Source organism: Oncorhynchus masou, chromosome 30, assembly GCF_036934945.1.
Source record: "Oncorhynchus masou masou isolate Uvic2021 chromosome 30, UVic_Omas_1.1, whole genome shotgun sequence".
Lineage (NCBI taxonomy): Eukaryota > Metazoa > Chordata > Actinopteri > Salmoniformes > Salmonidae > Oncorhynchus > Oncorhynchus masou.
The window spans coordinates 18,550,011-18,568,162 of NC_088241.1; the positions used below are offsets into that span (position 1 = coordinate 18,550,011).

Sequence of the window (18,152 nt, forward strand, 5' to 3'; positions counted from 1 at the left end):
AAGATATTTTCAGTGGTATTATTAACAAACCAGCCCCTGGCTCAGCCCCTGGTTCGACCATGATCTTACTCCACCTCAAGAATTGCATACTCAGGCTGACTGGCTCTCGTTCAGGCAAATGAGAAATAAGTGCACTCAGGCTATCCGGAAGGCCAAAGTTAGTTACTTTAAGGAGCAGTTCTCTCTCTGTGGGTATAACCACAAAAAAGTTCTGGAAAAGGGTTAAAGACCTGGAGAAAAAACCCTCCTCCTCATAGCTGCACATGTCCCTTCATGTTGATAATGTGGTTGTTACTGACAAGAAGCACATGGCTGAGCTCTTTAAATCACCACTTCATTAAGTCAGGATTCCTATTTGACTCAGCCATGCCTCCTTGCCTGTCCAAAATTTCCTCATCTCCCACCCCTTCTCATGCGACTAGCCCTGACACTCCTCCCTTTTTTTCCCCTGCCCCGCTACAAAGTTTCTCCCTGCAGGCAGTCACGAGGTGCTAAAGGAGCTCCTTAAACTTGACCCCAAAAAACCATCTGGGTCTTTAAGGTTGCTTCTCCTATCATCGCCAAGCCTGTCTCTCCTTTCTGGGGAGGTTCCCATTGCTTGGAAGGCAGCCACGGTTCGTCCTTTATTTAAAAGGGGAGATCAAGCTGATCCTAACTGTTATAGGCCTATTTCTATTTTGCCTTATTCATCAAAAGTGTTGGAACATTTTTTGTCAATAATCAACTGACTGGTTTTCTTGATATCTACAGTATTATCTCTAGTACGCAATCTGGTTCCCGCTCAGGTTATGGACGTGTCACTGCAACCTCAAAGGTCCTCAATGTTGTCACCATTGCCCTTGATTCTAAGCAATGGTGTGCTGCTATTTTTATTCTTGTAGTTATTTATTCTTCCATTCTTGTAGTTCTTGTAGTCCGGCAAAGGAGTATTGGTGTCTGAGAGGTCTTTGGACTGGTTTGCTAACCACCTCTCTCAAAGATTGCAGTGTATAAAGTCAGAACATCTGCTGTCTCAGCCAATGCCTGTCACCAAGGGAGTACCCCAAGGCTCCATCCTAGGCCCCACGCTCAATATACTTTGAGAAATGAACTCAATATACTTTGAAATTACAAAACAAAAATTCTAAACGGTGTACAAATGATGGACATATATTCATACAGTTTCTTGATTGTCCAGCTCGCTAAAAATCACTAGATAGTCAGGGAGCAATTTCTAGCACATTTTGACGGAAAGGATTATCAGTGCAGCCCTCCGGACCTCGATGAAGACCGAATGTGATCCCTGGGAAAAATGAGATCGACACCTCTGGCTGAGGCCTTCCCGCCCAACTTAACCTTTGTAATTTCAGATAGTGTCCCATTTTAAATCTCCTCAGGGGAAGCATCTTTCCCCCAACTAAGCAAGTCCGGCTCGAATGTTTAAAGATTTTAACTCCGGGGCGATTGGGTCAAGCAGAGCAGTGATTCACTGTGGGGCAGAAAGGGAGTGGGATAAGTCCACCCCGGCGAACGCTCGCTCGTTCTTTAATTACTCCTCAGCACATTCACTTCCTTTAAAGTTTCCGCCGCCGCGTCGCCATGGAAACCAATAACCCAGTTCCTCCAATTAGCCTCTGTGAGGGAGATGATTCCGGAGGTGGAGCTGGGTGCTGGATGTATTACCATACATAATGGACATCCTGGGGAGTTGTGAGGGGTTCTGACGCCCAGTTACCTACAGACCTGCTGATAAATGGCCCTCATTACACCTGAGATGGGCTCCAAATATAGATCTATTAGCGTGGCTATTTATGCTAATGTTCCACTCCTCCAGATAGATAAACTAAAGCGCCAGGTCTCAGTCTCTGTCACCTCTTAAATAAATGGGGCTGGCCAGGACCTCCTGACCACACGTGCCACTGACGGGCTGTACGTGTGGCCCAATCAGACACTGTATTATGTCATATAGCTAAAATGTATAGCAATTTTATTTCGATAGTGGCAAGTATGTATTTGAAGTCGTCATCCTATTACTGACATAGATCTGTAAGACAACTGACAAAATATGTGTACATACAACTAGACATGATGCTGCCCTTTAACGGTACATCAGAACTTCATGCCCCCCTGAACTAAGGAGCAACATTGCATCATGACGGGCTTGCACTTACGTTCTCTCCCCCCAATGCTGATTGGCTCCAGGTCCTGGGGGAAGGGTGTGACTCCCATGGTCAGGTGAGGTAAGAGTGCTGTGAGGGCTAGAGCCAGGACCACCGCCAGAAGGGGGAGGGGCCGAGGCGACCCGGGCACCAGCCTCATGTTGGCAGGGGTTTACCACACCTCACCAGAACAGCATGGCCAACAGCGGGCACACCACCACCTAGAAGAGGAGAGAGTGAGACACAGGTTAACATAGCTACAACCAAAGTCAGCTGTACCATAATCTGTTAAAACAGTCACAGGCTAATGTGAATGACTACAACAGCAGTGCTGGCTTCATAATGCTCACTATAATTCTGCTATCAAGTTCTACAGTAGCTGTTGGAACTTTGAGTTTGGATGCTAAGCTCTCATTAGCATGCGATGCTCACTGCCAGTGCGGCATTGTGATTGAGTGTTAGCTGAACTGTGATGGCAGCCTGAACACAGAGAGAGAGGGAGAGGGACAGGAACAGAGAGAGGTGAGGCCACAAGGGCCCCTTACTGGGACACCTGGCTCATTTACTCCCAGCCTTCAGTCTTTCACAGGTGACTTCACACAATTAACCACCGCCCCCATATGGGAACGCGACCCCCACTGTCTGCACCAAGACAACAGGCCCAAGGGGGAGGTGACAGGTACCCACTTTCACCTAATATACAACAAAATAAACTATAAATTGTTTGACTAGATGGGAAAAACGAGTGGCTCCTGTAAGACAATCAGACGATTCAAGTTTGAGCAAAGTTTACTCTCTGCATTATTAATCACTCAGGTAAGCTATGTGTCAGATCTGAATTGTCTCGAAATGCTAATTTCCACATCTGCTTGATTTCTGGGATGAGAGACCGGGACAGATGGATGCGGATTGCGCAGGGATTTGTTCAACTAAATCTACAGAATGCTGTGACCTGTGTTTTGGCACCAACTTAATAAGGGCAGCGTGTCCTCTAAGGGTTTCAACTCAGCACAGCCCTGATTGATGTAGTTCACCAATGCGATCCTGCCACACAACTCTTAAATGGGGAGCTGAAAATAAAGTCAACAGAGATATGAACCCCATCAATATTGATAACAGGCTGCCTCATTCTGATTCAGAAGAGACGGTTGCATTTAGCGATGAGGTCAAGCGATGATCACAGTGTCATAAATCGAGGGGAGGCGGTGTCTGCTCCTGTTTACTTCATGAATTACTGCCTCCCGCGTGTCCTGCCTGGGCGATATATGAGGACATTACTCCCAATGGATTAACTCACAGGCTTTTCGGCTTCTCAGAGGAGGTAGACAGCTTGAGCAAACAGGATATGATGCGGTGGCTTCCTGCCTGAGCAGGCCAAACAGCATGTCCCCAAAACACCACTGTCACCCATCTAATCTGAATATATCATTGATGATCCAATATCTTTGTAAATGCTCTGAAGGTTGAGCAATGGCCTCAAGTTAAAAGAGTATGCTCACATTTATACTGATTATGCAAATGCTTGAGGGATCTTGAAGTTAAAAAAACTTGGTAAAGTCTCAGTTTAAAACATGCTAAATAAACTCAATAAAACTACGAAATTATTTGCATAACTGTCTGTCTGCTCCCATTAATATGCATAGACTAGACCGACGATCATAAACATGTAGAGTGTGAAAATCAAAGGTTATGGAGATGGGGCAGAGATCAAATATCGACAAGTGCAAAGTATTTATCCAATGGCTATAAAGCCAAGAAAATGCAAAGATGACTCACAGCAAGACAAGCACAGTGCCTGCAGGAGCTTATGCAAGACAGACCAACATATACACTGACCCTACAGACCCTCTGAGGCTTCTGGACCTTCCACAGATTTCCACACAAAAGGCACTGAGTGGATGAGCTTCTTGGCGTGTTTATCAGCAGCACCCTGAATAGTTGCGGTTCCTGTTTGTGAAGTTCTCCACACGTTGACGAGCCTCACAGTTGGGGATGGATGTGGAGCTTGTGCAAGTGGAAAATGCTATGACGAAATGCCCAACGTAATCCAATTAAATCCTAGCTACAGTAATGTAATATAAACCAGCATAAGTCCCTTTGATCTGATGCATACACTGTTGTCCTGGGGTTCACTTCCAGATGGGTGCTGGTGGTGGGGATTTGGCAAGAGGCCTTTATCTAGGGCTTGATGACAGTGACACGGTAGAAAAAACCCTATCATGTAGACTTGAAACGTACTGCATGTGAGGCACGTCCAGTCTTTCATGCTGAGTGAGTGACTGATGTGATGGTAAGCATCACTGCGAGAGCAGGGGCCGACTTCCGCCTCTTTAAAAGACATGCATAGACATTCCACCGTGACAAAGTCAACTTCTTCTTAAACTCAAGAGACTCACTATGCCCAAGCCCCATAAAGCCAATGGCTTGATTTAACAGTCTTTTAAGATGTGATTTTACAACTATATTTGGGGTCTGCCTTCAAATTGCCCTGCTTGTGGAGCATCTATTGTGTTCATGTTGTTTATCGCCTCAACCAGTAAATTCTTCAGCTTCTTCTAAATAGGATATTTCCATAGTGACAGGGGCATGATCTAGAACCCGATACCAGGGTCCAGCTGCTACCGCCACACCGAATGCCGCCCGCCAAAACTTGCCATGTCACAAACACAAACACACCACACCCTCCCCATAAACATGTAAATCATGCAGCACCCTTTAGGAATTTGTTGCTGTCCGTTTTCTTTATCTAATCAATTGCTTTTTACAGAGTGAATGGAGAGGCAGGCTGATGAGCTGACAGCTGTTGATGGGATATAAAGCCACTGCTTATCCCGACCCACACTCTCTCTGTGTTCTGTTTTGGATGGGATGTATGGGATCGTTTTGTTTTTAATGAACTGGACTTGTCAAGCCATCTGGGAGATACTGGCAGTTGGGCCTCTTTGTAGGGCAAGGAATTGAGGGCCGCTGATGCCGCACATTGATTATCTGACATTCATTTGGATTAGACCACAGTGATGGTTCTGTGGTTTGAAGAGATGTCTTCAGTCTGGTGGTTTGAGGGCTTTTTCACAGCACTGTGCGAAAATGAAACTTAATGATGAGAAAATGGGAGACTTTATGAGGGGTGGATGAGGCCAAGGTGTCATCTTTTAAAAGGATCCATTTTAATTCATACATAAACCTTAACAAGTCAATCTTTATGACCCAGCTTCAGTTTGGCCAGGGACCACAGTTCCATAAAAAGACGCAATTAGAATAAATGCCAATTTTATCCTCAATCAACCGCTTTATGCACCTGTCTGCTCCAGGGATGTTTATTTTCTGCCAACACCTGTCGTACAAGCTAAATAGAGGCGCATTATCCTAATGCAGACCCACCCCCTCTGATATGCTGTGACCTCACAAACTGAACACCGCTGCAGTTTCACTGGGGGGGAGGCGAATCCTTTCACGGTTTTGGATAACAGGGGGATAGCTAGCCAACATCCACCCCCCGCCTCAGGACGCCACAGGGCCCCAGAGAAGTAGGAATTGAATGAGTCCACCCCCAGTATACATGGGCCTACATAATGAGGGTGCATGTCCCTGGCCTCTGTCATTTCAGACACGATTAGGCACATTACCCCCTGCTCTTCATGGACCATTACCCACCCAGGGCTCTGCTGGGGACTATCACATCACCATGGCGATGAGCAGGGACAGGGGGCCAGATGATCTGCCGCAGAATGTGTGTGTGGTCGGAGTGTGTAGGCCTTTGTCGATGTGTGTCTAACTCATTTGGGAAAGGGAACACTGCGAATCCTGTTTAGCTCTCTAACCATGTATCCCCTAGCCATCGTGACTTTTCTCTGGTCGGTTTACTTTCAGTGATCCAATGATTAAGACTGTGTAATGGCCATTGTTCTGCTTGATAAAGAACCAGAAAGTCATCCAAGTGCATGGAGTACATAGTACAGCACATTCATTGATCAATAGCAGTTCTGTGTGAAAATCTACAAGTTGATAGAAGCAGGATGCTGTTATAATTTCTCACATTAGAAGTTACTCAATAGAGTGATTAATGAAATGACAACAGGGTAACTTCACAACTCATAGCTTAGGAAGCACATTGTTTATTCAAAACTGTGGTTACCTCAGGAAATGGCACTCAGTTTTCTTTTCATTCTGACAAAGTTTGACCAACACCTTATACATTTTCTGTTGTGCAAAAAAATTAATTGGAAGAAAACTCATCCGAGGCATGCATCTTGTGAGTGACCTTACGACAGAAGATTCCGTCGTTAAGCCTGGGCAACATCATCCTTACCCTACTCTCTGAGAGTTCATCTGACTGTTGATACCTGAACACTGTCCCATAAGGCACCATCACAAGGCTGACAATTAGCTGCTGAATAGAGACCGTTTTCTAGTCACAGACAACTCTCCTCTTACCCCAAGACATCCACTCCCCTACAGAGTGCTCAGTGTGGCAGCACTGTATGCAGCTGATGAGTCACCTACGGTTTTCAGGAACTATGATGCTCCTCCTATCACTCTGAATTCTCAACTCTCCGCCTCTCTGTAGACTTTGTGTTAGATGCTACTTCTCAACAAGCCCCTCTTCTGCCCGAGGGCCCTTTCAACTCTCTACATGAGCCCCTCAGAAAGAGGAACTTCGCTAATTAGATTTCCAATGGCTAACCACACAGACGCCGCCGAGGCAAATTGGAATTGGGATCAAGGAGCATTGGACAATAATTGGGGAACAGCTCCCGCAGGATACAGAGGAGATTTCTATGGGTGATTTTCAGATGACTGCTACATGCTGGTGGTGCTTGGAGTTCATCCTACTGTTGCTCATAAATTAACTTACTGGAGTCTTTGAAAGCACCTCTACAAGTTCAACCACATCCAGCAAGGCCAGCAGGCTTCAGGACGTTTATAGCCTCTGCTGGTTTAACTACTTTCACAGTAGTTTTAAACACTTCTTTATCAGTTACTTCTGAATTCCACTTTCAGTTGGGGCAGAGTGCAACAATGTTGGATGTCAGTGTCAGAGTTGCAATATCGGCAGGCTTTGACAGGCCAAGTCCTGTGAATGAAGTCAACACTTGATCTAGATGAGGGTCAGAAACTTTAACTTGCTGTTGAATAACAACATGTCAGTTGAAGTTGATGGGGAATTTCAGAGGCCCTGCAGTAGCAACATGAGAGCGGCTCAAGGGAGGCCTCAGTGACAACATTCTGAAAGCCCTATTAGCATGCTGGGTCAAGAGGGAATGACGGCTGGCTGCTTTCCTTTTGGTCCCTATAGTCCCTTAGTTCTGGAATCTGCATTTCAAACGGATGGTGGCAGTGTCGTGGAATCTCTCCTTATAGTCTTTATCTGACAGTTGCATGGGCAGGAGGAAAGAGTTTGGGAGAGGGGAGCGGAGATACGGGGCACCATGGCATCCAGGGTGAGATGTGTCTGTCAGTGGAGGTCAGGACCCTCCCTGCCATCACTGCCACTCAACTTGCCCAAAAGGGATGCTGTGATGGCCTCCTCACCCATAGGGTTTAGACAAAGTGACGGGTTGTCCTGTGAGATGGGCCATCTATTGTCACCCTACGTCAGCGTGCTCTACGCCTTCCACATGGAAGAGTCCCCACAGATTAAAGCCCGTTTGTCAGCCACGGGCAGCGCATCAAACCTCCAACTCATCCCCACCAGCTCCTCTCTCTAGGAATGATGTTGGGCTGAATCAAGTTGACAGCGAGAGTCAACTGAAGTTGTACGACAGGAAGAAGTGATACTGTACAAAGTCCATGCAAAGGTTCAGTAACCGTGGGCTGAGGGCTCTCTAAAAATGAGACTGAAAGGGAGCATCTAAACATTGGTTTGAAATATCTCACCAATGTTCAAGGACCCGAGAGATGTTGACAACTCAAACACACTACAGCAGTGATACATAGAAAATAACTGGCACCCATTACTTTCTGTTTACTGGTATCAATCTCTGAGAAAAGTGCCTCTGCCACCAGTCTGGGCCTAAACCTGTAAGGCATCCCGCCACAGAGGGTTGAGCTGGCCAGACTTTAGACAGGGATCTATGTGAGACACAGACACTGAGACGGTCGTCCGATCGACCGGGAGAACCGCTGAGAGCGTCATCCATCGTCTTTCTGTCTACTTGAGATGAAAAAAAGCACCAAAGGCTATCAGCGAGAGACGGATCAGACACACACTAAGGTTATCCTCTTCATTTGTCTGCCTCATATTCATTATTTATTTTTTTATCTTCAGACAAGCCCTGTAATTCACTGGAAAACCCCTCTCTCTGTCTATCCATCTACAGTATCTATTCATCTACAGTATCCATCCATCTACAGTATCCATCCAGCCACAGTATCCATCTATCTAGCTATCTCAATATTCCTCTACTGTTTCTAGTGTGACATCTTCGGATGAGTGTAACCCCGGGTCACCTCATCAGACCTACTGGCAGGAAAATGCAGATGTCGTTCAAGCTCCCTCCTCGACCCTCCTCCCGTCGTCTCCACCTCATAACTAAAACTGAATGTTATCTACCTCCTCTCAATCTCCCCATCATCAATAATTCAAAGTGTTCTTGAGAAACACTACCTGAACCTCTATTGACAGAAACTCCAGCACTGTCATTCCCTCAAGGGCATCATAATTGGATCCTCAAAGTCTGCTGCAGCAGACCCAGGCGGGGGAACAGGAGTCTGTGTTTACATTTCTTTGTTGAGGTGTCATTGTGTGTGTGTTTGTTTCTATTTTTACATATTTATTTCAGTACTCCAAACCAACCGCCTCCAGAACCAACAGCACACAGCAGGAGCCATCCCGTGCACAGAGTGACCTGGCCAGTCTTCAGAAACATTCCCCTCAGGGGTGTTTTAAAGGTGGGTGGGAAAGTGTTTGGTTATCTAGCACCGTGGAGAAAGGATTGTGGAGGGATTGTGGATGAGTCATATTGGGAAGGGCAGTGAAGCTCTTTATCAATTGCAGTAGTGCACTTTCTCAAACCTGGAGAGGGCAGTTGTTTGGCAGAAGTCAAAAGGTGAAGAGAGTTGTATTGCAAGCAGGAGTGACAGCTTTTGAGAAGGTTAAAATTCTGGAGAGCTTGATTTCACAAAGCAACAGTTTAACTCCCACAGTACATGCTTAAAAATAACAGGCTCACCAGTATGACATACAATTGTATCATAACATGCAGTATGTCAACAGCTTTAATATTTCAGTGTTGATGCGGGTGGTAGAACAAAAAAAGACACAGTCATAGAGCTAAATTAAGTTTAAACAATAGCAAAACCGTCAGTATTGACACTAAACTTATCTTCAACATCAACGTCAGCGGTATTCAAGGCCTCGCTTGTATGCACAATATACAAATATGGCAAACTCAACGCTGCTGTCGTGCAGTGTCCTCTCCTCTGACAGGTCAACAATAGGAAGAGATAGTGCTCCCTCCCACTACGCTTTGTAGACTATAGTACCAGCGGAGCCTATCATTATTTCACCAGAACTGCCGACCGCCCGGAGGGGAGAGGAGGGTGGAGGAGAGAGAGCAGCCAGATGAAGATGCTATTCAAAAAACACTCCTGTTGGGAAAGATGAAACGCGCCACACCAATATAAGCGAGAGAGAGTAGAACGGGAGGAGAGGATGAGGTGAATAAGCAGCGCTGTCAGTGCTCATCAGGTTGCTGATCGCTCAGCGTTCTCCAGTGGTTCTTTATTACCTCCAAGGGGGGTCTAGCCCTGGACCCTCCTATCACTTAGGACCCCTGAGTTCAGCCTTGGTGGTACAGTACAGAGCAGCAGCAGGGTGGAGATGTGTCTTCCTGCTGGTGCCAGGGCCCCTTGAGTGGCGGTGCAAGCTAATGGGCGGGGTGACCGAGCTAAGCGGCTGGTCTGCCTCCCTGTGATTAGATTTGGGCTCGTTGAGAGTGAGAGTGTGTGTGTGTGTGTGTGTGTGTGTGTGTGTGTGTGTGTGTGTGTGTGTGTGTGTGTGTGTGTGTGTGTGTGTGTGGTGCTGATCCCCCTCATCACACGGCTCTGATTAGGCACTGCGGTGGTTCTCTGGCTTGGCGAGCCCTCGTTCTGCTGCCAGTGCAGAAATAAAGCCTGTCTATCAGCGCATCGGTGCCAGGCTGATTCTGAAGGACAACAATAATTATGCTCACTGGAGAGCGATGAGAAATAGAAGAAACAAAGTTTACGGTTATTGGCAATCTTACAGTAGGTTTAATAACTAATGTTCTAACATAACGAAAGTAACAATTCATGAAGGAGACAGAGTGTTCTTTGCTATTTTCTTTCTACCTTTCTATACCATGGCATTACAAGGAGAGGTATTGAGACTGAGCCCCTTAGAAATGGGGTCAATTAAGTAAATAAAATGTTTTAAAACATGTATGAGAGCAACCTTTCTTTAAGGCACTGAATGGTGCTTGAGCTGAGGACTGCTGTGATGATGCTCTCATGATGCCTTTGTATCCGTCTCCGTATTTAAGGTGGGGAACAATGAGAGAATGCGACATCTCTATTAACAGAAAGCTCTTTGATCTCCATCTTTCTCTATGCTCTCCAGCAAATGGATCCTCCCCAGGCACCAATTAGATGGGTGCACTGTTTGCACTTCAATCTCTGCATTCCAATTCTGAAAGTTGGAAGACACATGAATTATCGAAGTGAATTTTGAGTGTCACGGTGTTCCGGAGGTTTAATTTGCGAGTGAACTTTAGAGGTAGTGAAGAAAGATGAATCAAACCCCTCAATTTACTCATCTCAGGCGCATTGTGCCAATTTAATATATATCTTTCATTCTGTTTGAAGGACCTGTACCATGTTTGTCAGAGCCATAGATAGAGCCCTTAGGATACAGGACAAGCACACAATGATACGTATGAAAACATGTAGAAAGCACCTAGTCAAGGACTCAGGCGTAACATTAGAGACAGAGTAGTTGTGAAAGGAAGATAAACAGCGTCCGAAATCACGCTGCCGTCACCTACCAGATCCATCCTTGTCACATTACCCGAAAATATAATCAATTAAAAAAAAGAAGTGGGCACGCAAGACGGGTTGGTGACAACAGTATGTTCTTAAGCAGCTGGCGCACAAAATGGCCGACCTCTTTAATAAATGAAAGATTTTCCAATCTGAGAAGTCGATGCTGATGAAGGGACATATAAATCAGGTGAGGAGCGGCGGAGGGGTTCTGGAGAATGCTCCTCACTGTAATGGTATTATCATGCCTGCGTGCTTCACTGTTCCTGTGGAGATTAAACACTTTATCATTGTCTTGGCTACAAACAGTCCCCATTCCCAACATGCATCCCATAATCAAACCCCTTCCCATTCAGATCCACCAGGCTGCCACTCTTAACAACACCATCACACACTGCCTGAGGGAGAGTCAGGAGAGAAAGAGAGTGCGAGAGCGAGCGAGCGAGAGAGCATAGGGTTATCAGGGCGTCCCTACGTTCGGGGTTATGGCCTCAGTGGATGAACCGGACATCATTAACGCCTTCTCACAACTGATGACATCATCGAGAGGCATCCCCGAGACCCCAGGGGCTTTTTGCTCCATATATCTCATGTTATTGCTGTGGCACTTCTTTCTCAGCTCAAGAAAGTCCATGACCATTGGCTGCTCATACACAGAATGTGAAGTGAGGCTCTTCTCGGTGTGCTGAAGGCTACATTGTGTCAGTCTGAAGTACTATCAAAATGCTTGGGTTGGTAGCGCAGGCCTGTCTGACAAGACTATGTCCTGGGGACATGTAGTCTAGCCCTGTTGTGCTGAGAAAGAACCAGTCGCTGTAAATGAGGATGATGTCTGTGACCTCGCAGTGCACTGATCTTGAATCAGCCAGGCAATCAATCCTCCCACTCAATCTCAGTTCAGCAGATGTACTGACAGCTCCACACAACATTGAGGGGTTAAGGTGCAAAAACAGCTAACAAAACAGGCACACTAGAATAACACTATTCATGATTTTTATTTTAGGACATATTTTATTTCTGGATAGTGTATTACAGTAAACAATGGATCTCATGACTCGAACCCAGACCAGAGCTAGAAGGGCACCAGACCAGAGCTAGAGGTGCACTAGAAGAGAAAGGAGTCATTGAAGAGCAGTATCGTGGCAAGGAAACAAAACATGAAGAGGATGTAACTTCTTCAGGAAAACAGTCCTAATGTTGGAAACAAACATTATGTTGTTGTCATCCAGAGTCACATTTATTCATTTCCCAAGCTACAACACAATATTTACATACAGCAGGATTTAAATACAGCAGGATTTTAAAGGATCAAAGTGTTTTTGTCTGCTTGGTGTTTTCATTTTTGCCATGGAAAAAATATTACGATGCTGGTATCGTCCCGGCGCTACTAGTTGGTACCAACAATGCTTTCTCTAGTCTACAGATTGTTGACTAAGGTTAAGTATGGGCATGGAGACTGAGGGTTGGAGTGTGTGTGTGTGTGTGTGTGTGTGTGTAAGTGTGTCTCTGAGCTGTTAAAGAGAGTCTCTGATCACAGTGCAGATACTGTAGATCCTGCAGCCCTTAGGGAGGATAAGCTCTTATCTTTTGGGCTAAATCCCAAAAGTCGTTAAAGGGGCTCCGGAGTTGCTTAGAAGTCCAACTAATTAGAGTTCAAATCATTTTCAGTAACACTTTACATGACACCTAGCGTCATAACATGTAATGACACGGCCATAACCATGTCATAACAGCTGACATAACTTGTCATAATATGGACATAACACTGTCATTACACATATTCAGACCAGTTGTGACATATATAGCATTATTTTGTGGCTGGTTATGACACCTACATAAGGCAAAAACATTCCATTACACCATAGCCTACTTGTCCACAGTATGTTACATACAATTTTCAGATATTGACCATATTAAATTATCATTGTGATTGCACACAAATCCGACGTGCACCGAGCCCAATGCTCTGTTGCTAATGACTGGGATGAATGCATAAACAGATTTCAGGAGCAGGACAAGACACCCTCTTTTTGACTGATGACTGACATAAGGGCATGTACGTGATAGGTCTATCTGGCTCATATGATTATGATGGTCATAATGCTTCTTGACAGTGGCATAAAGTGTATTTTCTACAAGTTGTCTAAAATATGATGGCGGAAAAAATGGACAAAATAATTCACGACACCAACAACAGACTTAAAAAAAGGGAGGGAAAAAAACTATTGAATAAATGTGGGTTTTGACACTTATGTAGATGTCACAACCAGCCATAAAATAACCTAATATGTCTACAGTTCACAAAGCACGTTCAATGAGTTATCAAACTCGCTAAATACTGTACAATGCAGCAACCCTTTATTTCAAATGTATAGAAAACAATAAACCAGCCTGGTCATTCTTGACAGACATTCCGTTAGAGTCGAGATGAGGTGAGAGCCGTTGTATAGAACGCTGCCCACAACAGTCACAGTGTGGATCAAAGTGCCGTATGTAGTATTTGTCTGTCGAGCCTCCCGCTGCTCCTCCGTCCAGGCACAAACACGCATCTGCATTTGTTGTCCTGAAGTCAAAAAGCGAAACGCGGCAGGCACAAAGAGACAAGACAAATCCACAGGGCGAGGGCGAGAATGAAAGATGGACAGAAAAACAGAGAGAGTGAGAGAGTTGGAGAAAAACAAAAGCTGTCTGTTGCTTCCAGCGTCCCCCCGACTTACACCCCCCCCCCCCTTAATTGGGGAGGACGAGCTCGTGGTAATGGCTGGAGCAGAATTAGTGGAATGGTATTAAATACATGCCAATCCATTTGCTCCTTTCAAGTCATTATTATGCGCCGTCCTCCCCTCAGTAGCCTCCACTGGTGGGAAGGTATGAGCAGGCAGCCGTAATGGAAAAGATAAGAGACCAACAGGCCCATCTATAACAGGCTAGATAGTGGTGTATGGGTGCCGTTAAGCCTGGGCGATGGTGTCATTAAGTGTGAGTGCGTGATAAATGCACTCTGCTTGTCGTATTTGAGATTCTCATTAGTCTGTGTGCAGGAGGGAACCGGAGGCTATTACTCTTGTGGCTGTGGTGACACCGCGCAGAGTGTGTGTCTGTATCTATTGTCTGTGTTTTGTTGTGTACTGGACGTGTGTACAAAGGGAACGTGTGTGGCAAATGTACAACTGTGAGGGTGTGTAAAAGAGTTTGATAATAATCTCCTTCTGTGTCATGGTGAAATGCTCTGTAGGTGTGTACATACAGTGAGTATACAAGAACACCTGCTCTTTCCATGACAGACTAACTGCTATGATCCCTTATTGATGTCACTTGTTAAATCCAATTCAAATCAGTGTAGAAGAAGGGGAGAAGACAGGTTAAGGAAGGATTTTTAAGCGTTGAGACATGGATTGTGTACGCGTCCCATTCAGAGGGCGAATGGGCAAGACAAAAAATGTAAGTGCCTTTCAATGGGGTATGGTAGTAGGTGCCATGCGCACCTGTTTGTGTCAAGAACTGCAACGCTGCTGGATTTTTCACACTCAGATGTTTCCCCATGTGTATCAAGAATGGTCCACCACCCAAAGGATATCCAGCCAAATTGACAACTATGGAAAGTATTGGAGTCAACATGGGCCAACATCCCTGTGGAACTCTTTCGACACCATTTAGAGTCCATGCCCAACGAATTGAGACTGTTCTGAGAGCAAAAGCAGGGGCAACTCATTATTAGGAAGGTGTTCTCAATGTTTGGTTTACTCAGTGTATGTAGGAAGTGAACGTGTGTTTTTGCTTTGTGTGTTGTGTCAGGTTTCTCAAATGCTCCCTTCAAGGTACAGACAGCCACAGCTATAGCAGCAGCCAGCTGCAGAACGACCTGTGGGTCGTCTGGACGTCTGCTCTGCTCCAATCAATACTTGGAGGTGTCCTGTTACCCTGTCCTCCCTAAGCCTCCTCTCCCCCCTGCTCAACGGACAGGCAGGCAGCCCTTTGTTGGCAGTTGTTCATATCAGCTCTGGCTTATCATAGAACATCACAGGAAATGTGAGAACAGCCACGTACAGGTCAGTGACACTTTTAATTTGTCTCGGGTGATAGGGTTTGTCAAACTATTCCTGGGCTGCCTCAACACCGACCGCATTTGCTCACTTAGAGGTCGACTTTCCTCCCTCATGTGAAATGTGGCAACGCTATACTGCTATCTTGACCTTGATGTTGAATTGCATCATGTTTTGAATTTAATTTATTTTTGAATAGGAAAAGTCCTCCGGAATGGAGACAGCATTGTACTGCAATAGAAAGTGGTGCGACGCATTCCGCACAACTAAGAAGGATATGAGAAGAGTTTTTAAAATAGATGCCCTTTGCAGTATCTGCTCTACAAATCATCACGGTAGAAAATTAACTAGCTAAATCTAAATGAAGTGAGATATTTTTAAAGCTATAAGACGACACTCTATAAACAGGTCCCTGCTTGGTGATTGTGGATGTCTAAGGAGTCAAATGAACCAATATGGTACTGGGGTACAAATGAACTTTTCCTAAATAGGTGTTCCAAATAAGGTGTGCCAGGATATTAGATTTTGAAGTTGTCATTAAGGCGACATCAAAATAGCTTTTAATGGATTGTGTACTTGAAATAACTTTCTAAATATAATTTTCATGGTTTACTTCTCAATCTGACCCAGGTCTTACATTGACTTACCAAGATAACATGCTACTAATTATTTGGATGGTCAATATCACTTTGAAAATAACTCAACTCTACATGCTATAAAACAGCTCCTTCTGATAGTTTTATTGTTTATTTACACAAATCTGCCACACAGACTACATTAGCGCAAAGTCAAAATGTGTAAACACGCAATAAAATGTACATATCATCACTGCACCCATTTTTTCCCTCTTAAATATTTCAAATTTGTTGTCTGACATTCATCCAATTCAAATCCATTTGAAACTGTGCACACACACACACACACACACACACACACACACACACACACACACACACACACTTTTAAAATGACCCGTCAAAACATTCCATGCAGTGCTACGCCTGGGCGTTCGGGTTCATAAAATCCCCAAATAGCAAGTGATGCCTTGTAAAGCGAAGGTTGACTTTGCAAGTCGGGTCTCTTACACCATAACCCTACGATAGTTCACTTTCAATCGAAACAGACTGACATCTCTAACAAGGCCCAGGTATAGTTACAGCACAAATAAAAATTATCCAATGTTGAAAGTGTCTTCCAGAGTAGAAACTAAAGCAATATTATTTATTTTGGGAGAGGTAACAATTACATTTGAGTCTATCCTATTAAATTACTAAATATACAGTAAAAAGGCAAAAGTAGCTTCCTTTGTGTTGAAATGCCATGTCAATTAAAGTCTGGAAGTAGCAATAGTGACGACTACCTTCCATTACCTTACATCCCTGTGCCATCTAAAATTAGCCATGCTCATGGATTTAGTCTCTCTCCTGGGTAGAGATACACTTTAATCTCTGTTATTTTTTCTTCATTCCTGGGATTGGCAGGTGTGCTAAAGCTCAACAGCCATATGTCACCACTGCCCTGTCCATGACACGCACACTTTTAAATCAGAGCTCAGTGATGGACCACATTGTGCCCTTTAGACCCGAAGCTTTGAGTCCTAGACTGATACAGCCGTGCTCTGAGCCGGTTGGCTGCCTGCATCCAGTACTGAGCTTCATCACACACATTCCTGGGTAGCAAAAAGTTAATAACTGTGAGTTACTGTGACCCATAGGAGTCTCATTATATTTACATCTTTTAGTCTTCCAGCCCTATAGCCCAGGGAACATCAACTAGCGGATGGTCAGGGGGCCGGAACATAAATACAAATCATTTGTAGACAGCAAATTGACCGCAAGAAGCCCAAACAGATACACTACATGACCAAAAGTATGTGGACACCTGCTCGTCGAACATCTCATTTCAAAATGACGTACATTAATATGGAGTTGGTCTCCCCTTCACTGCTATAACAGCCTCCACTCTTCTGGGAAGGTATTCTACCAGATGTTGGAACATTGTTGTGGGGACTTGCTTCCATTCAGCCACAAGAGCATTTGTGAGGTCGGGCATGGATGTTGGGCAATTAAGCCTGGCTCGCAGTCAACTTTCCAATTCATCCCAAAGATGTTCGATGGGGTTGAGGTCAGGGCTATGTGCAGGCCAGTCAAGATCTTCCACAACGATCTCAACAAATAATTTCTTTATGGACCTCGCTTTGCGCACGGGTGCATTGTCATGCTGAAACAGGAGAGGGCCTTTCCCAAACTGTTGCCACAAAGTTGGAAGCACAGAATCATCTAGAATGTCATTGTATGCTGTAGCATTAAGATTTCCCTTCAGTGGAGCTAAGGGACCTAGACCGAAACATGAAAAACAGCCCAGACCATTATTCCTCCTTCACCAAACTTTAAAGTTGGAACTATACAGTCGGGCAGGTAGCGTTCTGCCAGATGGTGAAGTGTGAATCATCACTCCGGAAAACGCATTTCCACTGCTCCAGAATCCAATGGCGGCGAGTTTTACACCACTCCAGCTAACGCTTGGCATTGTGCATGGTGATCTTAGACTTGTGTGCGGCTGTGTGGCCATGGAAACCCATGTAATGAAGCTCCTGACAAATAGTCCTTGTGCTGACGTTACTTCCAGAGGCAGTTTGGAACTCGGTAGTGAGTGTTGCAACTAAGGACAGACAATTTTTACAGGCTATGTGCTTCAGCATTCAGCGGTCCCATTGTGAGTTTGTGTGGCCTACCATTTTGCGGCTGAGCAGTTGTTGCTCCTAGATATTTCCACTTCACAATAACAGCACTTACAGTTGACCGGGCAACTCTAGCAGGGCAGACATTTGATGAACTGACTTGTTTGAAAGGTGGCATCCTATGACGGTGCCATGTTGAAAGTCTCTTCAGTGAGGCCATTCTACTGCCAAATGTTGGTCTCTGAAGATGGCTGTTTGCTTAATTTTATACACCTGTCAGCAACGGGTGTG

General features: G+C 45.0%; 1 protein-coding gene across 2 annotated transcripts in view; it reads right to left on the reverse strand.

Annotated features, from left to right (window-relative positions):
- sema6cb (semaphorin 6Cb) overlaps positions 1–18,152 on the reverse strand; it is a 131,876-nt gene that overhangs the window by 38,901 nt on the left and 74,823 nt on the right. For both annotated transcript variants that reach the window (XM_064948307.1, XM_064948306.1), the window contains exon 4: positions 2,151–2,359. In XM_064948307.1, the coding sequence (XP_064804379.1) occupies positions 2,151–2,298 (148 nt within the window). In that variant the 5' untranslated portion in view covers positions 2,299–2,359. The remainder of the gene's footprint in view (positions 1–2,150; positions 2,360–18,152) is intronic.